General features: G+C 52.0%; 2 protein-coding genes across 3 annotated transcripts; one reads left to right on the forward strand and one right to left on the reverse strand.

The window, feature by feature from the left end:
• Nucleotides 1-1,714: 1,714 nt before the first annotated feature.
• Nucleotides 1,715-9,504, forward strand: DDOST (dolichyl-diphosphooligosaccharide--protein glycosyltransferase non-catalytic subunit). Its single transcript, XM_014855159.3, has 11 exons — nucleotides 1,715-2,051; nucleotides 2,262-2,372; nucleotides 5,161-5,247; nucleotides 6,303-6,406; nucleotides 6,544-6,638; nucleotides 6,928-7,021; nucleotides 7,297-7,445; nucleotides 7,886-8,033; nucleotides 8,637-8,757; nucleotides 8,882-8,988; nucleotides 9,080-9,504. The coding sequence occupies exons 1-11, from the start codon at nucleotides 1,898-1,900 to the stop codon at nucleotides 9,227-9,229; spliced, it is 1,320 nt and encodes a 439-aa protein (XP_014710645.1). The 5' UTR covers nucleotides 1,715-1,897; the 3' UTR covers nucleotides 9,230-9,504.
• A 1,261-nt stretch (nucleotides 9,505-10,765) lies between these two features.
• Nucleotides 10,766-25,665, reverse strand: PINK1 (PTEN induced kinase 1). Of its 2 annotated transcripts, XM_044769891.2 has the most exons (8): nucleotides 25,181-25,665; nucleotides 19,745-20,032; nucleotides 18,176-18,276; nucleotides 15,008-15,190; nucleotides 14,307-14,470; nucleotides 13,227-13,354; nucleotides 12,619-12,855; nucleotides 10,766-11,463 (listed from the first exon to the last, which is right to left on the reverse strand). In XM_044769891.2, exons 1-8 carry the CDS (start codon nucleotides 25,577-25,579, stop codon nucleotides 11,206-11,208), a joined length of 1,758 nt encoding a protein of 585 aa, XP_044625826.1. In that variant the 5' UTR covers nucleotides 25,580-25,665; the 3' UTR covers nucleotides 10,766-11,205. The 2 variants fall into 2 exon arrangements, with proteins under 2 accessions (XP_044625826.1, XP_044625827.1); XM_044769892.2 differs by lacking the exon at nucleotides 15,008-15,190 and having other exon boundaries at nucleotides 25,181-25,657.

Consider the following 25,665-nt stretch of genomic DNA (forward strand, 5'->3'; position numbering starts at 1 on the left):
CTGACATGGTCAGAAAGGAATCCAGGCCACCCCGGCTACCTAGGACATTCTCCTGCCTTTGCCCATTGTATCCCAGGCCTGCCCTGAGGGAGGGCCCCACAATCTGAGGGAGAAGCCTGGGTCTTTGGTGCTGTCCTGAGCCGGATCTCACTCTGAGCCTCACCAGTGAAATGAGGACAGCACCCACCTCACAGGGTCATCGTGAAGGTGAAATGAGATAGTACGTAAAGTTCCCGGGTGTCCTGTGTCGGTGCCCCTCATTCCTCCTGCTCCCTGTTTGTATTAGTTACTGTGGTGGATCCCAAAGCTATGTGCCTGGGCCCAGGAGCTCCCACTCTGGAGAAGCCGGGGCGGAGGGTGCTGAGGTCACATTAGGGGTCACTCTCACCTCAGGCTGGCTGCACTGCAGACTTTGAGTGAAAGGAAGCGAGATCAAGTCTTTAAGGGGAACAAAGCACCCTTGCGAAGGGAGCAGCTTCGCGTGGGGCTACCATAAAGGATGGAGATCACGGGAGGCTTAAGGTGGGAATGTGGGGAGGGGCTCCTGGTAGAGGGGGCTGCACGAGCAGAAGGCAGGAGGTGGGGAAGCTCAGAGCATGTTAAAGCTTGGAGGAGACTCGTTCCCTGGGAGCCCTGAGTTAGGCGCCGAGGGGGATGAGGCCGCCAAGATGAATTTAGACGGAGACCTGAGAGTGAAGAGCCCTTGGGTGTCCCTGAGCTGTGACAGAGGCTTAACTTGTGGTGGAGCCAGTGGGGATGGAGAGGAGGGAGAGTGACTTAAGGAGATGCAGAAGGAGGTTTGGACTTTTGCTCCCACATCCCTGGCTTGGTGGACAAGTGTAAAAGGTCAGAGGGCAGCTACCTTCTCTCTCCACATTACCTTCATTTGCCCCAGGATTGTGGTTGGGTCCCAGAGAACAGTGGAAGCCTTGGAACTCTTGTGGTAGCTTTTACTTCCACCCGTGGTGGGTCTGAGGCGGCTCTAAGGTGAGCCAGGTGGCCCCAGCATGAACTTAAACAGGGTGGGAGCCAGCATTACTGAGTAGATGCCCAGCTAGCCCTGCGCCAGTCCTCCCGAGAGCGCGGGCTGTTCCAGAGGCACACAGGGAAGGGGGAGAGCGGGGCCTCGCTATTATTTCTACTTCTAGCCTAGGACAGGCGCCTGGAGAGCAGTGAAATGCCTGGAGAGAGCCGGAGGCTGGAACGAACCCGGCTAGAGCTGTCTAATCGCCAGGCCAGTCGCCGCCCATCCACGCTGCCTCCAGCGTGGGCCACCAGACTGGGCAAGACAGGCCGGTGCCGAGGCCCCTGGGCCCGGGAGGGGGAGGGGACTCAAAGGGCCCCTGTCCTTGATCTTATTTCTCCAACCCCTTCCTCCCTGGAGACGGTGGAGGTGGGGCCCGGTTCCTAGTCGCGAGTCTGTCCTGGACCAGCGAGGACCCTGCCAGTGAGGACCGAGGAGGTGGCCCAGGGTGGCCACCGCGGCGCTAGACCCCGCCCGGGACACGGCCGGCAGTGAAGACCGAGCGGGCCGGGGTCGGCCTGAAAGGCGGGCTCAGGGCTCCGGGCGGGAACGGCCTGGGCGGAGCCAAAGGGCACTCGGCCTTACTGATTGGCCGCGGCTGCAGAGCTGTCTCTCTAGGATTGAGCCTTTTCCTTCGGGGAGGCGGAGCCTCGCGCCCCTTCCGCCAATAGGGTTCAGAGGCTCCGCCTCCAACCGGGGCACTTCCGGTGGTGCTCCCGGCTCTTTACCGTCCGAGCGGCGGCTCCCGACGCCCGGCCTTGGCGTACCCGGATCACTTCCGGGTGGTACTCCCCGATCACGAGCCGCGATTGGGCGACCGTAGATTGGTACTTCCGGTGTCCAGGTGCTTGGTTCTTTGGCAGGAGGAGGAAGATGGAGCCCGGCACCGCGACCCGTGCTTGGTCCCTCTTGTGGCTGCTGCTGCCCCTGGTTGGCCCGGTCTGCGCCAGCGGTCTCCGCACCTTAGTGCTGCTGGACAACCTCAACCTGCGGGAGACGCATTCGCTCTTCTTCCGGAGTCTGAAGGGTGAGACCGGGGTCCGAGGGGCGGCGGGTGAGAGTCTGGGGTTGGGAAGGTCCTCGAGCCCGAGGGCATCGGCCACCCTCCCTCCCACTCGGTTTCCACGAGCGGGCCGCCCGGGACTGGCCTGCCGCGTGGGGGGCGGTCGTGGTCTGTGCGGCGGTGCCTTCCCTTTGCCTCCCGTCTGCCTCAGCTCCCTGTTTCCCTCTCGTCCAGACCGGGGCTTTGAGCTCACCTTCAAGACCGCAGATGACCCCAGCCTGTCCCTCATTAAGTACGGGGAGTTCCTCTATGACAATCTCATCATCTTCTCCCCTTCGGTAGAAGGTAAGCGCTGCGCGTCGCCCCCAGAACCGGGACTGATCGATCGCTGTCTTCTGGATCTTGGATATTTCCTGGGTCACGGGATGGGTCGCTAGCCCTGGGCGCTGCTGTTCCCGGAGAAGAGGAAAATGTTAACTTCTAACCTGGGCGTCTCCTTCCTAAATGACACAGCCGAGGATTGTGGGGTCAGGTGTTGCCACGACCATGGAGCTGCGGGCCCTGCTGCTCTGAGAAGGGAGTTTTCCCTGTAAAGGGCCTGTAGGAAACGTGGAGAGCTCCCCTGGTTGGGTTGGCTTGTGGAAGTAGCATGCTATAAAGAAGCATGGTGGTAGTTGATTGTAAAAATTCAGATGGATTCAAAGTTCTCAGGCTTAAAAAGAACCTTAACGATAATTTAGCCTAATCTTCTGTTTGAGGCTGGATGGATATGTCCAGGGCCTGGTAGAGGGCTAGTTGTTGAACAGAAGGAATATCGTCACTAGTTTGTCCAGTTGATACCAATATTCCTGTGACAGAGACCTTACTATCTTACGAGGCAGTCCACTCAGCTCTTGGACAACTCTGTTAGCAAGTTTTTATATTAAACTGAAATTTGTCTCCTACTTCCTACTTTTTTGGGGTGGGGGTAGATGGGGAAAGGATTTTTTATACTCCCTGGCGCCTTAGGAAATAAGTTTAATGCTCATTTTGCTTACAGGCATAGCCTTTGCGTAAGCATAGCCTATTCAGGTGTTTCTTCTCCAGACTAAATATCCTCAGTTCTTTGGCCATTTCTCTTTTGCCCTGCTTTTTTGGTGAGCATCCTAGTCGTCCTCTTCTTTATTGACATCAGTTTCTTTTTCTCAGGGAGTCAAGTTGTCCCTGTCTGGGCTGAGACAGGACTGCCGTCTCTCCCTTCAGTTGAAGCTTAGGAAGGCTTTCACTTCCTTGGCAGCTGATGTAAAGTTCTAGCCAGATTCTGTTGCCTGCTGAAGGCTTTGAGCCCCAGGCTTCCTCTTAAAAGAGGAGATGAGCAAGTGTTAGAGAAGTGTTAGGACCAGCATCAAACCAAAACTTTCTCTTTGCTAGAGAAAGCTTGAAAAATAATTGGAAAAGGAATAACCCTCTCTCTGAGATTCAATGTTCTGTGAAGACCTGTCCCACATCACTGTTGCCACCTTTTCTGCCCCTAGCGGAAGGGGTCCCATACTTGGGGAAATGCTGCTGCAGGAGAGCCTCTCGGGCACTCCTTGGGAGAAGGCTTGTGTCTGCTGGGAGGGCTCAGAGTAAGGTTTGGCGCCTGCTCCGAGGGCCCCTCTGTGGTACTGTGACCACCATTAGCCTTCTCACGTGTGAGAACACCGGCCTGGCTTCCTTCTCTGTGTATCAGCAGGTTCTTTGCTCTCTCTGGAATCAGGCAGCTCCCAGCTCGCATGCAGTAATGGCTATAGGAGAAGGATGCTGAGCATATCCTTTGTACCCAGAAAAAACAGGATCCTTGTTTCATAGGCCTCGCCTATCACAGTCGGGCCTCCTAACCCACCATCAGCCTGCTTCCACCCTTGCCCGCTGTGTCCGTTCACCAGAATCCTCCTTTCAGAATCTAAATCCGATCATGTTGTTCTCCTGCTCGGAAGCCTCCAGTGCTCCTCCCCACGGCTGTCACCCTCCCAGGGCCTACAGAGCCCTGCGTCAACTGCCCTCCCTCCCTGCTTCTCCCTGGCCTGCTGTTCCGTTCGTTACTCACCTTGTCACTCTGTCCAGCTGAGCCACACTGGGCACCTTGCTGGTAACATGCTCACTGCCTTGGGGACCTTGCATCTGTCATTCTCGATGCCTGGAGTGCCCCATGCTGCCTGGCTCACTCTCACACCTTCTCCAATGCCACTTGCCCGAGCTCTTCCCTGACCAGCCTGTATGTAACGGCTCCCCCTCACTCCACTGTCCCCTTTATTTTTCTTCTCAGCACACAAGAAATAATTTTCATTGAATGAATGAGTGAATTACTGAGCACTCCCTGCGTTACGTTATGTGGAGCGTCAGGGGACCCTGTGGGGAAGGCTTGAGCCTCTGACAGCCCCACTCACTGCTGGTTTTGGATGCTTGTGGCAGTCACCTGACTGAATCAATTGACCAAAAAGGGTATGATCTCACAGTTACAAATGTAGGAAATTAGTGAGCCTTTTTGGTGATCACTTTAATAAAAGCAGTATTCAGAGTGGTTCTGTCACGGCTATCGTGGATATAACTGTAGGATTAACGGGGAAAAACTACTCAGGTTAGGCAAATGAGTGCTGGAGTAAGTGACAGCGCCATCCTCAGATTCACACGTGCTCTTTCTCAGACACTTTAGGCGGAAGTGAGGCTGACGGGCTCTGCAAACAGTGTTAGGTGACCCTGAAAGTGGCTCTAGTGATGTCAGAGATACTGATGTGAAAGGTGCAGGTGACGAGTTTGAATGAAGTTATTTCATGAAATGTGAGGGGAAAATGCAGCATTTCCAAACGAATGTTTTATATGTGACTTGTAATATGTGTGACTAACTTAACTATAATCAGTAAGTGTTGACTATTTCGTTTGTACTTCTAAAACTTTATGAATTTGAGCCATTGTTTTTAGATCTCCACACTGGGAAAATGGGAGAATTGCCCCAGTCAGGGCATGTATGGTAAACGTCCGTCTGTTTTGGGCCTCCAGAGGGCACGCTTCCGTGATTGATTGTGGCTGGTCTGCGGTTCACCTTCACTGGCCCAAATGTCAGAGGAACAGTGAGAGGAACCTTCTGGGTCACTGAGTCTGGTGCTTCTTTCAGATTTTGGAGGCAACATCAATGTGGAGACCATCAGTACCTTCATCGACGGTGGAGGCAGTGTCTTGGTCGCTGCCAGCTCAGACATTGGTAAGGCTGACCTGGGAAGTTCTGGTACTTTCCACCATTTCTCCAGAGAGTTTGGAGAGCTTTGCAAATGGAAGCTGCCAAGTTGGCATCATGGGGTGGGCTGTGGCCGGGGTCGTGAGGGAACTACAGAGCCATTCCGTCCCTCCTGTGCCTTTCTGTGACCAGAGCCAGTAAGGTGCAGAGCCTTTTAAGGGCTTGGGACACTGTTTGGTTTTTCCCATTTTTTTTGTTTTGTTTTCTGGTGGCTCTTCTCTTACAGAAAGAAGGCAAATGGGGAGGCTAACTGGGCAGAGCTCAAAGTGTTTGACAGTTTTCTTTGTTTCCTATTTTGGACACTTTCAAAGATACTTAGAAGTAGGGAGAGTGCAGTATCCTGAACCCGGTACTTACCCCTCAGCTGCAACAGTTAACACCGGGCCAGTCTTGCTTTGTTCTTTTCAGTATTGACAGATTTTTTTTTTTCCTTTTTTTCCCAAAGGCCCCCGGGACATAGTTGTGTATTTTTAGTTGTGGGTCCTTCTAGCTGTGGCATGTGGGATGTTGCCTCAGCATGGCCTGACGAGCAGTGCCATGTCCACGCTCAGGATTTGAACCGGTAAAACCCTGGGCTGCCGCAGCGGAGCACGCGGACTTAACCACTCGGCCATGGGGCCGGCCCCCAGTATTGACAGATTTTTGAAATCACACTGGGTGGGTCTCTTGCTGGGGTGACGATGAGGAAGAGGGCAGCCTTGTAAGGCCAGGCTCATGCAGGTTGTTTGCTTGAGGTATTACTTCACTTCAGAGGGGTTTTTGTGCAGAAGCAAGGTCACTGTGTCTTTGTGGAGGGAGAGGCCCCGTTGTGTTTTGTTTTGTCAATTCAGATTCTGACCCCTGCGGGCAGGATACCGTGCTGTTGTCCAGGGGTCCAGCTCGGGCTCAGCCTGGCCTGGTAAAGCTGCAGGGCCCTGCAGATGACTGTTGGAGAGTGAGTCATGGGGATGCTAGGACAGTGGACACTGCTTGGCCCACAGCCCACCGGTCAGGGCTCAGCCAGGCATCTCTTGGGTCTGCAGGTGACCCTCTTCGAGAGCTCGGCAGTGAGTGTGGGATCGAGTTTGATGAGGAGAAAACAGCTGTCATTGATCATCACAACTATGACATCTCAGACCTTGGCCAGGTAATCAGGCCTGTCGTCTTCCAGGTGTCAGGCCCTTAGAGCTAAGCTCAGCCTAGAAACCAGGAGGGAGTCGGGAGGGGCACCCTGGCTTGGGGGCCCCTTGTCCTCACCACCTGTCTTTCCCTCTGCTCTTGCAGCATACGCTCATCGTGGCTGACACCGAGAACCTGCTGAAGGCCCCGACCATTGTTGGGAAATCATCTCTAAACCCCATCCTCTTTCGAGGTGTCGGGTGAGTGAGCAGGGAGAGGCCAGCAGAAATGTTGGGCCACAGGGGATCACTGTTTTGTCAGGAAACCAACCCGAACTTGTCATTATTTGGGGACATTCCTTCCCCCACAGGGTGTGGATGAGATTAATTTATGACTTTGAGTCAGACTTCATAGTTACATCCAGAGGAGAGCTAACTGGTTATTAAGAAAGCAGGATTCACTCCTGTGAAGAAATGGGCCTTGGGGACCCCAGGGCCTGTGGGCTCAGTTCTTAGGATCAGTGTTGGGCGTTCTTTCCTCCTCCTACAGGATGGTGGCTGATCCTGACAATCCTTTGGTATTGGACATCCTGACGGGCTCTTCAACCTCATACTCCTTCTTCCCAGATAAACCTATCACCCAGGTGAGGGGCCTTTGCAGCCTCGAGGCCTCCAGCTCCTGTGCCCAGCCACGTGCTTTCTTCTTTGAAGATGAGAACTAAGCAGGAAAGCACACTTTGCTGAGACTGTGAAATGAGAAGATGGTGGAGCGGGAAGTGGGCAGAAGCAGTGGGGTCTCAGGTTCCGCCCTCAGATGGGGCCTAGGTTGTTCAGGTCTGGCCTGCTGTCCTCTTGCCCCAGAGGCCGAGCTTGTCCTTTCCCCTGGCTCTCCTGGATGACAGCCTTCTGTTGTTCCCAGTATCCCCATGCAGTGGGGAAGAATACCCTCCTCATTGCTGGGCTCCAGGCCAGGAACAATGCCCGGGTCATCTTCAGCGGCTCCCTCGACTTCTTCAGTGATGCCTTCTTCAACTCGGCAGTGCAGAAGGCCACGCCCGGCTCCCAGAGGTACATGCCAGGAGCTTAGGGCCATGAGGTCTGGGTGGCAGCGTGTGTGCGGATGGGGAGGACTCAGGTGAGGAGGAAGGAGCCTTTGAGCTACACGTGTCAGAGGCTAAGTATCTTCAGGTGCTTTAAAATTATTTGACGACTTGACTTTGTTGCTGTATTGCTGGTGTTGGCAGTCCAAACTTTTTTGGTAATGACATGTCTGGAGACACTTAGAAAATTGTGTATTTATTATACACGTGACACCAAAGCAACACCACCTCACATCTTCTCATTTTTTCCTGTGTTCCCTTGAACCGGGATCCCTAGGTACGTATGGCCCACAGGCAGGAGTTCACTTAGTGCCGTTTATCCTGGTGGGTAGTGACGAGTCTCGCTTATGAGGCCCCCCTGGAAAGAAGTTGGTGCTGGTGCTCTAGCCTCTCCTTTCCCTTCTGCAGGTATTCCCAGACAGGCAACTATGAGCTGGCTGTGGCCCTCTCCCGCTGGGTGTTCAAGGAGGAGGGTGTCCTCCGGGTGGGGCCTGTGTCCCATCATCGGGTGGGCGAGACAGCCCCACCCAATGCCTACACTGTCACTGACCTAGTGGTAAGAGCTTCTTGAGTGAGAGGGCCCTGAGGGTTGGCCAAGTTGATGCAGCTCAAAGGCCGTTATTGAACACTTCTGTGTTGGGCCTAAAGAGGCCTAAATAAGGAGGAATAAGTTAACCTCTACCCTGAAGAAAGTCCGTTTAGGTGCAGAGAGCCTGCAATGTAAACCAACATCGTAATGGGAGGCCTTTTCAAGAGGTGTGGTTTTGCTGTGGGAGAGCAGAAGCGGGAGGGGCTTCGCTGAGTCATCCTGCTGGGAGCGGGTCTGGAGGATGAATCTGTCAGTCAGGAGAAGCGGGGAAAGGCAGGATGGCAGTGAATATGGAAGCAGGGTGCCGGAGAGTGACCAGCACATTCCAGGAGAGGAGTGCGGTTTGGGTGCAGACTTGGATGGTCCTGTGAAGAGGTGTGGATCCGAGTCAGCGGGATTAACCGCTGGGTGGTATTCTCAGTTGCTGTCCAGGGCTGGATGGTGGTGGCTCACCCAGGGTTTCAGAACTGGGAGTTCCTGCTAGATTCATGGGTAGGGATTCGGTGCACTGAGGGTGATGGCACCCCTCCAGTCACTGGCCACCCCTGGCTGACCAGCCTTTTATTTCAGGAGTACAGCATTGTGATTGAGCAGCTCTCAAATGGCAGATGGGTCCCCTTTGATGGTGATGACATTCAGCTGGAGTTCGTCCGCATTGATCCTTTCGTGAGGACCTTCTTGAAGAAGAAAGGTAAATGTAATTCTTGCACGAGAAAGCTCCAGGGAGACAGTCCCTGCCTCTGGCTTGCTCTCGGGGGGGTAACAGAGAAACATTGGGCCACCCCTTCTGGTTATTTGTCTTGGATCTTCCCCAGGTGGCAAATACAGCGTCCAGTTCAAGCTGCCTGACGTGTATGGTGTGTTCCAGTTTAAAGTGGATTACAACCGGCTAGGCTACACACACTTATACTCTTCCACTCAGGTAAGCACAGCTTGTCGTCCCTGTTTTCAGCCGGCCTGTGTCCTGCCTGAGCCTCTGAGTGGCCAGGACCTGTCACTCTGCCCTGTTGCAGGTGTCAGTGAGGCCACTCCAGCACACGCAGTATGAGCGCTTCATCCCCTCGGCCTATCCCTACTACGCCAGCGCCTTCTCCATGATGCTGGGCCTCTTCATCTTCAGCATCGTCTTCTTGCACATGAAGGAGAAGGAGAAGTCCGACTGAGGCGCAGAGCCCCGGGACTCCTTACAGCCTGGAGACAGAGGCTTTTTAATAGGATGAGTTTTTCCCTTTATGGTGGGGTTTTTTTTTTTTTTTTAAAGCCGTGGGACAATGGCACAGCCTTACCTCAGTGGGAGATGGGGCATTGCGTACCAAGGGGTGGGGGTTTGGAAATGATTTTTATGTAAGCTTTTCCACCTTGAATGCTAAGTCATATTTTTCATATGTGCGGTCACTCTCATTTCTAAAATAAAAAGAAGCATTGCCCTTACACTTCATCTGGGCCCCGCTGTGCTTTGCTGATGGCGGGATGCTGTTTGGTAGCGACTGGATACAAAATAGTGAGTGGCCTCTTAATTGTGCTGAAGACTGGACTGTATTTTCTTTCTTTATGAAATAATAAGAGCTTCCTCGCTTCTCAAGGGCTAAAATAAGGTTAGTAATACACTGAGGCTGGCGAGGAATCACTGAAGTGGGAAATCCAGGGCCCCAGCATTTGACTTTGCCACAGATTGTAGAATTGCTCCTTTGAAAAGAACCTTAAGCCTATGCTCACCTTGCTTAAGCAATAGTTGCGGTCCTGAAGAGCACGTATAGAATTATATGTGAAATCCCCTCCCCATTGTTGATCTCTGCCCACAAGATTTTCTTGTCTTTGTGGTATAAGACTCACTCTTAAAGCCAAATATTCAGTTCAAGGCACATACGTATTCTGCAGTTGTAAATTTGCATTTAATTCTTCACGCTTCCTAAAAGAAATGCTGGTAAAAAGGGAAATTAGCAAGTTTAAAATACTACGCTGTTAATTTCCATTTCCTCAGTCATTTTAGCTCTGCTAGACTCAATTTGGTAGCTGGAGGAGCTCTGTGGAAATGCTTCCTCACACCCCCAGAGCTGGTCCAGACTGCGCCCCCCAGTGCAGGGCTCCCTGCTTCTCGGGCCTCGCTTGGATGTTTCTTCGTTCTGATACCCCATATGTTGACCAACATAAAGCAAAGGTTTGCTTTAGCTCAGGTTACATGCAGACTGATGTCATGGCTGCCATGGTCCATTCCTGGAGCTAGGGGCAAATGTCACAGTCACACTCTGCCACTAACAGCTACTGCCTAACCCTGGGTCCTCTCTCATGTGGAGCACAGGTCTCCCCGCCTCAGCCCAGCCTCATCTGAGACCAGCCCGGCCACCAACTTTTTGGAGGGCTTTGAGGACAGAGTACGAGCTTAGGGCTGGGCATTGGTCAGCAGTTCCACCCGAGTGTCTTCTCACCTGGGACAGAGAATGCGTCCCTTTGGATTCGTCCGCAGAGCTCTTACCACGTTACTGTTAGCGCTGACGCCCGCCAAGGGGCCTCCTGTTGGTCAGCATGGTTTTTAGCCTGAGGCCCTTTGAATTCACATAGACCAGGGTTTGGCAAACTCTGGCCTGTGGGCCAGTCCGGCCTGCTGCCTGTTTTTGTATGGCCTGTAAGCTAAAAATGGTTTTTACACTTTTAAATGGTTGAAAAATTAGAAGAATACTTAGTGACACATGAAATTCACATTTCAGCATCCATAAATAAAGCTTTATTGGCACACCGCCATGCTCGCTGGTTTACATATTTAAGGCGGCTTCTGTGCTCCGATGACACAGTTGCGTAGCTGCGACAGCCTGAAGTATTTACTACCCAGCCTTCTACAGACGAGTTTGCCAGCTCCTAGTTAGATCAGCTTCTTCACTTCACAGGTAAGGGGACTTTAGTCCACACAGGTTATCTGTTCATCCAAAATCGCACAGCTAGAGTTAGTAGCTACAGACCGTGCACTCCGACTCCAATTTTCCCCTCCACTTGCCGCGCCTGAGGCCGTGGCGGGTTGCTCGGCCCTCCCTGCGCCACTTGCCTCCTGACGCCCGCCCTCACCCAGGAGCCCCCGCCCTCAGCATTCACAGACCATGAGACACAGATGCTGAGTTCTTCAGTAGTTCACCAGCTGCATCGGCCCTCACGGGGCTGCCCTCCAGGAGGAGAGCAGGAGGGCCGCCTGGCACAGCGCTTCATACTCCAGGTTGGCCAGAAACAACATCTTCATTTTGGTTTCCACACAGCTCTTCTCGGTAAGCCTGTCGGCCAACAAAGTGGCAGCTGACTGTTGGAGGAGCCAGCCAATCATCTTGTCTGGTTTCAGATTCTTCAGGGCTAGAGTATGCTCCCCCCAGAGGCTTAAATGAAGCACGTTAGCAGCTACTCGGGCAGACGGTCTCTGCAACGGGAAGGGAAGCTGAAGCTGAGAACGTCTGTGACAGAGTATTCGGCCCACAACCCACTTTGTTAATCTTCGTTTCAGCGTCTTCCCTTCTCTGGCCCCAACCAAATTCTTCTCCACCCTCCTCTCTCCTCCTTCACTCACCTGACCCCTACTGGCTGCTCTCTCCCCCTGCTGCAGGCTGTCCACGGGTACAGATTGGCCTGGGGGCAGTTTGCAGGTTGGAATAGCCTCCCCATCAGACTGCCTCCTGGGTATGAGCACTGTCCAGAGGGAGACGTTGTCTCTCATCACTTAACTGGTAGCAGACAGCATCTACTGTGACCCTGACGGCATGCCGTGCACGGGGAGAGGTAGGTGATGGAACAGTAGTTTGAACCCTGGTCTGTCTATGCTCTTTCACTAGGTGTGCCACCTGAACCGGACCTACTACTCTGATTATGGCTTCCAATGTGTTGGCCTTTATATTCCTTTATAGTAATGTCAAAATGTTCAGATCTGGGGCTGGCCTCATGGCCGAGTGGTTAAGTTTGTGTGCTCCGCTTTGGCAGCCCAGACTTTGCTGGTTTGGATCCTGGGTGTGGACATGGCACTGCTCATCATGCCATGCTGTGGCTGCATCCCACAAAGAAGAACTAGAATGACTTACAACTATGTACTGGGGCTTTGGGGAGGAAAAAAAAAAAGAGGAAGATTGGCAACAGATGTTAGCTCAGGGCCAATCTTCGTAGGCAAAAAGCAAAAAAAAGAAAAAAAGGGCTCACCTAGCTGGCAGTCACCTTAAAAAAAAAAAGTCCAGATCTGCTCTCAGGAGATGTCCTCTCATTTATCTGTCTCATTAGATCTCAGCTGTTTGTTTCCATACACTACATCTCCATTAAACATTTCTTAAAAATGCATATTTTCCCCTCTGGGTAACTTAAGCAACTAAAGCCAAGAAGAGTTGAGTTGCTGGAATTCTGACTAATTTGGTGGCTAGCTTCCCTCCTCCTGTTTATACTAAAATCTGTTTTGTGTTCTCCTGTCCTTGCCCATTACCTTTGTAAGACAGAGGAGCTGTTACTCTAATGCTTGCCAAAACCTGATCTTTACTTGAACATGGACTCGGGTTTCCATCCACACGATCCCTGGGAAACCTGGGGACAGCCTCACCTTGCCAGCCTCGCGCTGGAGCAGGGACCTCACCAGCTGTCTCACGTCTCGAGGCACCGACTCGGGCAGTGGAGGCAGCTGAGCTTCTTGGTAACTGCGGCTTTCAAGGTGGGCCCTGCCCTGGCCGTAAAAGGGGTTGGGGAGTCCGAAGATCTCATAGGTGAGCGCTCCCACTGCCCAGGCGTCAGCCTTGCTGTAGTCGATCACCGCCTTGGGGCCAGGGCGGGCCGTGGACACCTGTCGGCAAGCAGCGGGTGAGGCAAGCAGGGGGTGAGTCGTCCTGCTGCTGGCATTTCTAACCTCTTCATGCTCCTGCACAGCTCCTGATTCATGGGCGAATCAGAGCCCTGGCCCCCGGAACCCAGAACTGGAGTGGGCTGTGGCTCAGAATTTGCTTAGGCTGCCTACTTCGTGCTGACAACACGCACACCTCCCAGGAGCATTAGGGAGATCCAGATTAAAGCAAAGTGGCAGGGAAGGGACTGACGCCAAATTTGGGTCAGAAAAGATGGAGGTGTTGAGTAAAAATGAGGTATCAAGTCTCGTCCTCTCAGCGGAAACATGGGGAAGAGTCTGCTGACGGCGCTGCCGCGCTCCGCGGGACTCACCTCGGGAGCCATCAGGCAGCCGTTTCCGCCCCGATCTACGTAGCAGCTGGTGAAAGGCAACCGCAGGCCGATGCGCTCATCAGCCAGGCAGCAACCAAAATCTGTGATCACCAACCAGGGGCAGCCATCTGGGGAAGGGACAGGAGCTGTAAGCAACTGAGCCTCTCCCGTTCCCTCTGCGAGGCCCTCCTGTGTCCCTGCTAAAGCCACCATCAAGACATGGTGAGATGCACTAACTGGGACTCCTGGGCCCAGGAGCGCAGGCCAGCAAGGCCTGGACAGGTGCCCACTCGCCAGAGAGCTGAATGGGGTCAGCTACCCCAATATGGGCCTGCCTCTGGGAAATCAAAGCCCCTAAGCCAGGAACTGGATAAAAGCTTGGCTTAATCCAAATAATTTTCTAGTAATCAGAGCTGTCCCAAGACCAAAGGAGCTGCTCACCATTTACTCACCAGATGGTGCTAGGCTCTAATGCCCTCTAAGGGCCCTCACACCCTAAGTCTTTGATTTGAACTTAACCCCCAAATGCAAACCAAGAAACAGGTGCACTAGGAAGGTATACAAGTATTCATACAGACTTCCTTTAAAAAGCCAGTTCTTCTAGTAATTTATCTTGTAGTACTAAATCTACCAGATGTATGACTCTCCTTTACAATATCCCAGGCAAGTGGCCATCCAGCTTCTACTTGAGTCCTTCCAATGATGGGGAACTCATTATTCCCAGAGGCAGCTGGGCCTACACTTGGTCAGCTTTCACCGTTTGAAAATTCTTCCTTATATCGAGCTAAAGTCTACCTCTTTTACTCTATTGGAGAAAACTTCCACCCCTCAAGTTTTTGCTCTGTCAGTGGGCAAGAAAAATGAACTTGGGAACTGTGAACCATGGCCCCACAAACCCCAAAGAGAGAAGGAAAGCCTCCATTTCGAAGGAGAGATTGCTTTTCCCTGTGTGCAGAGCTAAACTAAGACACAACAACTTAGAATAGAGCATAGAAACCAAAAAGACTCGAAGGGCCCTATACGTCCCGAGGCCTAAGCCTAGTGCTCCTGGCCAGCTCGGAGGGCGTGGCAGGTGCCTACCTGCGTCCAGCTCCACGAGAATGTTGTCGGACTTTAAGTCTCTGTGCGCGACGCCCTGTTGCACCAGATGGTCCACGCCTTCCAGGAGCTGCAAGGCCATCACCGTGGCGAGGCGGGGGCTTGGGGTATTCATGCGAAGGTACTGGCGCAGGGTACAGGGGTAGCTGGTGGACAGGGGGACAGGGTCCTGGCTGTCACGCATCAGTGGGCCCTGGCACCTTATTTACTACTAGGGTGATGGCCTTTCCTCTTCTTCCTGGAGCTTTTTGGTTTCTTTTTTCCCCAAGTATCCTTGCTGTTCCCACCCACTATCCTGAAATTAGGAAGTAAGAGCCGGAGCTTCATGTGTTGAAAGTAATGGTACAGATGTTCATTTCCTTAAAACCCCCATTATGACAATATTAGAGGGTGCAGAGGGTGTGGAAGGAGAACTGTTTTTATGTTAAAGACAAGCAAGCTATAGAGAAGGGGCAAGAGTCAAATGTCCTAAAAGCACCAGGTGAAAAGGATGTTCTGAAGACGATGAGATTGCGTCTTCATGAAAGATCATCCTAAAGGGAAGCAGCTCTCCAGGCGGACGTGCATGGCCTCATCTCCCGGAGGCTGAGCCCTTCCTCCCTGCAACCCCGCCCGGCTCCCGTGCGCAGAGGCAGGGACCAGCTCCCACTTGCTCCAGGTCCTGCCAAACGCCTGCCACTTACTTCTTCATAACAAGGAAGAGCGTCCGCCCGTGGCCCAGGCCTCCGGGGTGAAGACGAGGGGGCAGCACATCGGGGTAGTCGACCAGGGCCCCTGGCAGCAGTGGGACAGGGGAGGTGAAGGCGCGGACGACCCGGATGATATTGGGGTGAGGGGCAAGTTGCTTGGGACCTCCCTTGGATGTTCTATTTAAGCCAAGAGGGACAAACGTATAAGGACAGTATTAGATACAACAGCTAGAAAGGTAATAATCTAAGGCCACAATAAATGCTGACATTCATTTATTCACCCGTTTATTTATCAGATATTCACTGAAGATCTGTGTGTGCCAGGTGCAGAGCCTGGTGTTGGAGGGAAAAAAAACCCATAAAGATGACATCTCATTTGATGACCCCACCCATCCATCCACCCCATGTGGCAGAACACAGAGGTTAAGAGATCTTGGAATTAGACTGCCAGGGTTTGAATTCCAGGTCTGCCACTGTAAGTCCTTGGTCAAGTCACTTCACTTCTCTGGGCTTGGTCCCAAATGCAAAGGGGAGTTAGGGTGGTAACAGACTCATAAAGTTGCTGATGTTGTAAAGCAGCTAAAATCCCTGTGACTCCAGGTTCCAGCATAACGCTTGGCATGGAGTGTGAGCTCAACGAGCCTTTGTTGAATGAATGAATGGTACAGGCATAGTTCGTAGCAGATCTGTCACTGGCCTGCCCTGAGTACCCCTCCTCCTCCAGGAGCCTCCACCCACAGCCCTGCTGAGGCACAGTGGCCATATTTTGGACTGTGACTCTGCCTGCAGTGTATCAGCCCCGCCCCTCAACCAAATCTGACTGGACTAAGGGTGGGCACCTGACTCCAGGGCAACGAGCCTGCAGCCACATCTGAGATTCAAATGGTTGGCAGGGAAAGGGGAGGGGGCCAGTTAGATTCCCTCTTTGAGGGGTGCAAATGCTGAAACATGGCAGTAATGTGGCTGTCAGCCGTGGAGCTGAAGGTGAAAGGATGCCACGAGATGAATGGGGCCATGGAAAGCCAAAGAGGTGTGCAAGCCAAAGGCACCAGGAACAGAAGAGCCATAGGGTCAGAAATAAAGATGCTGGTGGCAGAGAGAAGAGAATGGGGCAGAAGCCCAGAGACATCAAGGCAATGCCAAGGGGGCAAGACACCCGGCCCTGTCCTCAGAGCCACCCCGGTTCCCGAGCTTTGTCGATCCAGTCCACATGCTGCCGCCTTCTGCTCCTTCTCGAGTCCACCCAAGTGGGCCCCCGTTCTATGCAATCCAAGAAGTCAAAGCACTCTTCCTACCCTGGGCCACTGGGGCTCACAGGAGAATCAGGACCACAGCTCGAGGCTGTCGGCGCCACAAGGGGAAAGCTCTGCCCAGGAGTCACGGGAGCCCAGAGGGAGAGTGTGGCTGTGCTGGGGAGATGTGTGTACGTGGGTGTGTTTAAACTGAGACCTGGAGCAGGACAGGAGGCTGTGGGAAGGGCAGCCCAAGTACAGCTAGCTGCATGCACAGAAGATAGTCATGGAGGAGCCTGGTGCGCTCGGGGGAGGGCAGTAGGAATTCAGCCTGGTGGAGCATAGGGTGTAAATGGGACAGGATCGGAAATCGGGTGGAAGAAGAAATGAGAGGAGCAGATAACAAAGGGCGGAGCCTGAGGTCCCTAGGTGAGCAAAGGCTGGGTGGAAATACACTGAGAGTGCTCTCGGGGAGGAGTGTTTCTCCTGAGACAGAGTTCCATGTCATCAGTTTTTTTAGGTCATAGATCTCTGCCATATTCATCTGATCATTCAAGAGACATTTATTAAGCTGTGGGGGTCTGTAGTAAACAAACCATAACAGCCCTGCCCTCAGAGAGCTTAGAGTACAGCTGGAGAGACAATGAGTAAATAGACGAAGAGATCTACAATTTAAGGTCAGACGGTGATAAACACTGTGAAACACCTAAAGCAGGGTAAAGGGCTGGAGAAGGACAGGGATGATTTCAGTCAGGAGGTCTGGGCAGGCCTCTGCAGCAGACATCAGCGTGCTCACAGCTATACGACAGCACCATGTCAGCAGGCTGAAGCCAATGCCACAGAAGGAGCCAGCTGACGACGATTTTAGCCCCCTCAAAATTATTCAGCTGCCATTCAGCCATCCACTTTTCCCTACAAAGGGATAAGGAGAAAGGATGACAGTGCTAAGCCACCAAGCACCTGCCTGTGTTGGCCTGCACACACCCTCAGTCATTCTGGAGCCTTCCAAGCCATGGCAGGGGTTTTCCACAGATATCTCCTTGAGTCCCTATTTCTGCCTTCCTGCTGCTGACAGAGCTAGATCTATAAACCAACCCTCCAGCAAATCACCAAAAACGCAGCAGGCCCACCGCTTCCTGGTGGTCTGCAAATCCTAGTGAGCACACGTGTCTCCTTTGTCATGAGCTCAAGCATTAATCTTGACCACCTGGACCCGGAGGCTTTACAAAGCTGCCAAGGGCAGGCTCCGTCCACCCCCTCGTCCCCCTGCAGAGAAGGCCTCTTGTCCTACTTCTTTGCCTAGGTGATGCCTACTCATCTTTCAAAAGGCAGCACAAATTGTCCCTTCAAGAGGCCTTTCGGAATGGCCCCCACCCCTGCAACGCACACGCCACCTCTGGGCTCCCTCAGCACCTGAGCATACACTAACCCAGCACTCAACACCCCGCACTCTGCTCCTGACTTGCCAGGCTCCTCCGGCGGACGGAGAACTCTTGCGGAACAGGCCACGTTAGTGTTGTTGTTTGTTTGACTCTCTTGGCGCCGTCAGGTGCACTGCAGCTGTCTGGAATGAGCGTTACCTCCACTCCGGACAGTCAGTCTATGCGGAGAGGTGAGGCTCCACCGGGGCGTTACTTAGGAGGAACCAGAGATCGGATCAACTTTCCAACATTCTGAACTGGGCGTTCTTGGGTGGCCCTCTCTCCCTGCTCCGGTGGGAATCAGCCTTCTGCAACTACAGTTGGAGCCAGATGATCTGCAATCTTTCTCAAGTTAATTACCCACCAACTGAAAATCCATTAACAACATCACTCAGTATTTATTATCTACTGCATGTCATGTCAGACGCTGTGGTGAGTGCTGAGGACACTGATAATGGTTTTGCTCCCAAAGAACTCACAGCCAGTCTGGTGGACAGATGGGCGCTTACCTGTAAGTGACTGCTCCATACTCCCCGGCCAAGGCCACTCGACTAGCTGGGACTAGCTCCTGGCTCATTGTGCTGAAGATGGCTTCGCTGGAAGAGCCCGCCTGGAACACATCCACAATGAATCCAGGGTTATACAGCCTCGAGTGGAATGGCAAGTCCAAGCCCTCTTGTAATCTGGACCAGGACAGCTACTGCCTGGAACTGGCTTTGACCTTCAAGATAAGATAACCTCTCTAAAGTGGCAAGCCAAGACCAATTTCTCCAGGGAGAGAGAGGGCACAGGTGCCATCCGTGGCAACTCAGAGGATGCTTCCCACACCTCAAATGCTTGGCAGCTCAGGTGCCCAGGGCAGGAAGAGCTGTCAAGATGATTAGAACATGGAAGCCTTCTTCCTGCCATAGATGCCTCCGGTCACCACCAGGCTTGGAACTGACCACTGGACCGCCAAGACTCATCCTTGCAGGCTCCCTTCAGCAGACAGGCCAGAGCCTGACAAGCCCACCCTGGATAAGCTCTGCTGAATCACAACCAGCCCTCCCCATCCCCCAGGAACGAACGAAGAAACAAAAAAACCCAAGAGGAGGAAAAGCACCTTGTTTTCCTCATTTCATTATGAATGGCTCTCACGACCTGTGAAACCTGTGAAGTATCGAGAAGCTCCTATAAGAATCAAGTCTTTTAGCTCTTTTGAATGCCACAGCTGTCACACCCCAACCAGTGGAAGTTTTGATGCTCAGACTAGATGTTTCATGGGCAAAGTGTTTGGCTACTTGTTGGCTATTAACCCAGTTTGGAAGTGCAACAGTCTAATAACCTTCATTCCCAAAATCAAAACAAGAAACTGCATTCTTCAGTGTCCAACATGAGCTGCTGTGGCGTTTTCCACCTTAACCTTGGATAGATGCTCTGGGTAGGAGAAAGAATGTCAGGTCTTGAATTTTTGAAACCCACCTGCATAATGGCAAGGGAAAGAAATTACTCTAAATAGACAGAGATCTTTGTTTCTTTTGGGAGGGGAGGGAATACTCAATTTCCCAAAGCCTCGAGTCCTCCAAGAGTCGAGAGCATGGAGGTGACACACAAGCCTCTGATCTGGAAGTGAGGAGGCTGGGAGAGTTTAGAGGAAAGGCATGGCCTCTCCTCTCCAGTGAGGCAGGTCAAGGGAAAGAGAGGGGAGGGTGGTAATTGCAGACCTGAAATTAACTAACTTGATCAGCGCTGACAGATTAGAAACCAGTGGTTTGGGCTCTTGCTGCTCAAAGTGTGGTTCACAGGCCAGCAGCGGGGCCTCCCCTGGGGGCTTATTAGAAAGGCAGACTCTCAGGGACCCCCAGACTAGCAGATGAGCATGTGCCTCGTAACCTGATCCCCAGGTGAACAGTGGACATATTACAATTTGAGACACGCTACTTCAGACTCTTGTGTGACAGGGTGAGGCAGCCTAACTATATGGGCCCCTGCACTGGGGAGACTCTGCCTGTCTACTTCCTGGGAAAGGGTGCCATCAGGTCCACCAAGATTGGCATTTTGAGAAATGCTTACGTGACAGATGAAAGGCCCCTCCTTACCGAGATGTTCCACATCATCTTGATGGCTAAGGGAAAGGCAGGGGCCCGTGGCGCTCGCTCCTCCTCTTCTCCTCGTGGAGTGATATCTGGGCCTCTCCCTGGAAGAAGCCCGGTGCTCTTTGCCACCTCCAGGTTCTGGGGCAACACAGGCACGGTGGCTTCATACACGGCAGCACTGCAGCCCTTGCCAATGGACTGCCCTATCAGATACTCCTCCAGCCGGAAGCCCTGCCAGCGTCTAGTGTCCAACGGGTCAGGTAGCAGCTTGTTTTTCTGGGTAAAAATTGCCTGTGAAGAAAAAAGCATGCACCATGTGCCAGAGAGCCTAGGCAGGCTCAAGCAAAGGGAAATGGGAGGGAGAGGTATTGCGAGGCAGGTCTTCACTGACAAGATCCAGAGCTGATAAAAACACAACCAAATTGGGTTTTACTGCTCATCCTGGACTCAGGCCATACTGCCTTTCTCTCCCATTATTCAGAATAACTTTTCTCAAACTCTGTGGCTTCATTGCAATTACAGAGACAGCCTAACACAGAACATGGTGAATTAGTTAAGAGATCAGAACTTGCAAATTCTGCAGCTGGCACACCACTCCTGTACTGCCTGTCAAGCTCCCAGCACAATCTTGGACGTTTCTGATTATGGAGACGGCTCTCTCTGCAAAGACCTTGACAGGCAGCTACTGGAAGGTTACCAGGCGCTGTGGATGGGCAGGAGCACATGGTCAACAGCCAATTCTCCACTGTGAGTGGTCTGCAGGCAAGGGGGTGAAATCAGGAGGATCCCCGGAGCTGAGTCATCACGTCCTGTCTTTCTGTCTCTACCACTTAGTTTAATCCGGTGGGCCCACTCTGTTTTCAGAAAGGAACAAGAGTGCAAGAGTCCTGATGGAAAGAGACGGAAATGCAGGTGGGGGTGTAGGGATGCACTGGGTAAGAGCCCATTTCCCCCAAATCAGGGTCCTTCGCTACTTCAGGCAGGTGACATCCCTTCTTCAGGTGCCCAGGCTCCACCTTCTCCCTCAAATCCTGTCTGATCTGCTGATCCCTTCCTCTCCATGGTTAGTCACCCACCTCCAGACTTTCCCACTCTCCTTCACCTGCTTCTGAGCCAGATGAAACCACATTGCTTCCATGTGTCACTCCTCTGTTCAAAAACCTAACCAGAGCCAGCCCTGATGGCCTAGTGATTAAAGTTCGGTGCTCACCGCTTCAGTGGCCTGCGTTTGCTCCCTGGTTGCAGAACCACACCACCCATCTGTCAGCTGCCATGCTGTGACAGTGGCTCACAGAGAAGAACTAGAAAGACTTACAACTAGCATATACAATGATGTACTGGGGCTTTGGGGAGGAAAACAAAAAGAGGAAGATTGGCAACAGATGATAGCTCAGGGTGAATCTTTCCCTGCAAAAAACACCCCCCAAACCCAAACCTAACCAGGAGGTTATTCAGTCCCTCGCTCTAGTACTTCCTTCATGGCAAACTGTTTGGCCAGGCTGGTCTGTGCACTGCCCGTACTCATCTTTCATCCGTCTCTCTTGGAACCTTGGCTCACATGACTCCCTCCACCTCTCTTTCTCCGTGTTGCTCTGCCTGGCTCATCCCCACTCATCCATCAAGTCCCAGCTCGAGCTCCCCCTTCCTCTATAACCAGCCCTGACCACCCAGCCCACAGCCACCTCACCTTCTGGAGGATTCCTAAAGCACTTAGTATCTGTAAGCTCAGGCACCTTGCACAATAACTTTTAACTTAAAAAAAAATGAAAGTCTATCTTGCCTTGCCAACTAGTTTCTGAACTCCATGGAGCAGAAGCAGTATTTTGTAGAGCAATCCTTTATCAGCCATGGCTTTGAGAATGAGATATATTTAACTTTTTATTTTGAAATAACTATAGACTCATAGGCAGTTGCAAAAAAAATAGTACAAAGTGTCATGTGTACCCTTCACCGTTTCCCCTAGTGGTGACATCTTATATGGCAGTAGTACAATATCAAACCCAGGAAAGTGGCATTGGTACACTACCGTTAACTAGACTACAGACCTTACTCAGTTGTCACCATTTGTTTTAAAATGCATTCACACACTCGTGTGTGTGTGTGAGCGTGTAGCTCTATGCAGTTTTACCCCGTGTGCAGATTTGCATAATCCCCACCACGATCAGGATGCAGACCTGTTCCATCACTGCAAAAGAACTCCTTTGTGTTCCCTCTTTGTATTTGTTCCACCCCCACCTGTCCCCTGGCAGTCACGGACCTGTTCTCCATTTCTATGTTATATAAATGGAATCTCACAGTATGTAACCTTTGGGACTCCTTTCACTAAGCATAATGCCCTTGACATTGGTTTAGATTGTGACCTATAGCAATAATTGAGTCCCATTATTGCTTAGCATTCCACTGTATGGATGCAGCAGAGTTTGTTTAACAATTCACCTGCTGAAGGATATTTGGGTTGTTTTTAATATTTTGCTATTATGAATGATGGTTCTATGAACACTCGTGACAGGCTTTAAAAAATATTTTTAAGAATTGTGGTAAAATATACATAAAATTGACCATTTTAACTATTTTTAAGTGGTCAGTTCGGTGGCATTAAGTACATTCACACTGTTAGGCAACCATCACCACCATCCGTCTCCAGAACTTTTTTCATCTTGTAAAACTGAAATTCTCTACTCATTAAACAATAACTCCCCATGCCTTCTCCCTCCAGTTCCTGGTAGCCATCATTCTACTTTCTGTCTCTATGAATTTGACTACTGTAAGTACGTCACGTGAGTGGAATCGTACAGTGATTGCCTGGTTGTGACTGGTTTATTTCACTGAGCATAATGTCCTCAAGTTTCATCCATGTTGTAAGCATGTGCCAGAATTTCCTTCCTCTTTTTTCTTCTTTTTTTGGTGAGGAAGATTTATCCTGAGCTAACATCTGTTGCCAATCTTCCCTTTTTTGCCTGAGGAACACTGTTGCTGAGCTAACATCTGTGCCAATCTTCCTCTATTTTTTGTGAGATCCACCACAGCATGGCTTGATGAATGGTGTGCAGGTCCACGCCTGGGATCCAAACCCATGAACCCTGGGCTGCTGAAATGGAGTGCACAAACTTAACCACTTTGCCAGCGGGCTGGCCCCTTTCCTTCCTTTTTAAGGCTGAATAATATTCCGTTGTCTGTATATACCACAATTTGATTATCCATTCATTCATTGATGGACACGTGGGTTGTTTCTACCTTTTGACTATTATGAATAATGCTGCTATGAACATGGGAGTACAAGTATCTGTTCAAGTCCCTGCTTTCAATTCTCTTGAGTTTACACCCAGAAGTGGGATTGCTGGATCATATGATAATTCTATTTTAATTTTGGGGGGTGCTGACTACTGTTTTCCATAGCAGCTACTTGTGTACAGGTTTTTTATGAACATAAGTTTTCATTTCTCTGGGTAAATGCCCAAGACTGCAATGGCTGGGTGATATGGTAAATGCATGTTTAGTTTTGTAAAGAAACTGCCAACCATTTTCCAGAGCGGCTGTACCATTTTATATTCTCACCATCAGTCCAGTTTCTCTGCATCCTCTGCATCATTACCATCTTTTATTTTAGCTGTTCTAATAAGTATGCAGAGACATCATATTGTGTTTTAATTTGCATTTCCCTAACGGTTAGTGATGCTGAACATCTTTTCCTATGCTTATTTGGCATCTGTATCTCCTCTTGGTGAAATATATATTTATGTCTTTTGCCTGTTTTACACCTGGGTTTTTTCCACACGCCTCCATCTAAAGGGCGCAGCCACTATTCTACTCCAGTCTGACACCTCATGGAATTTTAGCTCTAGAGTTGCCAGATCTGGTGATTTTTTTTCAAAAGAAGTCAAACACCTGAACTTTTAAAATAAATTGGGAACTAATTAAAAATTTAAGGCACAGGAGAGTGCAGTGTGAGAAAAGGACGTGTGGACAGTAAGCTGAGGAGGATCACACTCCTTGGTTAAAAAACGCCTCCATAATTTTAAGCAGGATTTGTCAAGTTTCCCACTCTTGGCTTCTGTCTGCAAAAGACAAGGACAGTGGCTGGGGACTAGGCCAAATGTCACCTGTCACGCCAACCTGGCCAGAGCTCAAATATGAGACACTGGTGATGAGTAACAAGAGCTGGGCTGAAAACCAGGACACATGGGAGACGCTGCTTGGTCCTTAACCGGCTGTGCCCTTGGGCAAGTCACCCCATCTTCCACGGCCTCAGCCCTAAGCTGTCAAACGCAGGTGCCGTACCAACTCAGTGAGTGGTTCCAAACCCCGGGAGGAAGACTGACCTCCCCGGAAGAGGAGGGAATTCTGCAGCAGCCTGGAACAGCGACACTTGCTCTTCCTGGCCTCCAGCCTGCCCGCCTGCCCTGCAGATTCTGGACTTCCCAGCCTCCATAACTGCAGAGCAAATTCCTTAAAATAAATCTCTCTTTCTACAAACACATCCCATTGGTTCTGTTTCTCTGGAGAAGCCTAACTAATACAGATTTTGGTTGAGTAGTAACAGAGGTCTCTGAGCTATTTTAAGCATTTAAAAGCCTAAGAACCCCTATGTACCTAGTCACCCCTGATAACTCTGCAGAGGTTAACTAAAACGCGTCATGTCTGATGTTTATGCCTGCTGCTCAGGGTTTTTACTGGGGCTTCAGCTATGTCACTAATCTGCTAAACTGTGGAGGCAGCCTGTCAAGGCCACAAGCTTTGGAGAGTCAGACTTTGGGCACCGCCCTTTATTAGATGTGTGACTTCGAGCAAGGTACTTCACCTCTCTGAGTACGTTCCCTCTCATCCATAAATTGGGGATGACAACTACCTTAGTGACAGAAGTGTTATGACTTAGTTGTCATTAAATTTTAGAAAATTTACACAAAGCCGTTAGCCATGGTGCAACAGGAGCTACAATTAGCAGCCCTGTCTTCCAAAACATTATGCTGTTTGAGGAAGGGAAAACAGTAAAACAAATGTGAGGTGCTGGCCCCACATCAGGAGATCAGTTACAACGAAAATGAGCCTTAATCGGTGATTTCCAAGGAATTTCTGGCTCCGACAAAGGTAAATCTTGACCCAGCGCCCCAATCAAGCAAATGCCTCCCAGGCCCGCCCCATCACCTCAGGACCCCGCCCACACCCTAGCCCCGCCCCTGATCAGCGTTGGACTCCACCCACACCCTAGCCCCGCCCATCAGCTCAGGACCCCGCCACACCCTAGCCCCGCCCCGATCAGCGTTGGACTCCGCCCACACCCTAGCCCCGCCCCCTTGTTAGTGTAGGACACGTTCACGCCCTAGCCCCGCCCTAGCCCCGCCCCGATCAGCGTTGGACACGTCCACACCTTAGCCCCGCCCCGCCCTAGCCCCACCCCCTCACCTACGTAGGACCCCCGCCCCGCCCGCGGCTGGCGCTCACCTGGATGTCCTGACAGGCCGAGGCCGCCCGCCGGCCCTCCGCCTGCTTCTCCTCGATGAGGCCCAGGCCCAGCCCGAAGGCCAGAAAGACGGCCCGGCCGCAGGGGCCCGCGCCGCCCCGGGCCCGTACCACGAACTGCCTCTGGAGCCGCGCCGCCAGCCCGGCCACCGACTGGCGGAAGAAGCGGTAGCGGTCGGGGAGCCCAAGCCCGAGTCTGCGCGGCTCCGCGCCGGGTCCCGCGTTCTGGCCTGGGGGGCGCTCTCCGCGGCCCCAGCCAGCCGCGGGGCCTGGCCGCTCGGGCCGCCCCCAGCCGTAGGCCGGGCCAGGCTTGGCCGTGAAGCGCAGCAGCAGCGCTCGACCCAGCTGCAGGCCCCGGCCCAGCGCCTGTCGCACCGCCATGGTAGCGCCGGCCCGGTGTCGCCGCCGCCGCGGGCGTCCGGGGCGCCTGTCACAACAAACTTCGGGGCGGCGCCTCTGCGCAGGCG

Source organism: Equus asinus, chromosome 5 (genome assembly GCF_041296235.1).
Source record: "Equus asinus isolate D_3611 breed Donkey chromosome 5, EquAss-T2T_v2, whole genome shotgun sequence".
Taxonomy (NCBI): domain Eukaryota; kingdom Metazoa; phylum Chordata; class Mammalia; order Perissodactyla; family Equidae; genus Equus; species Equus asinus.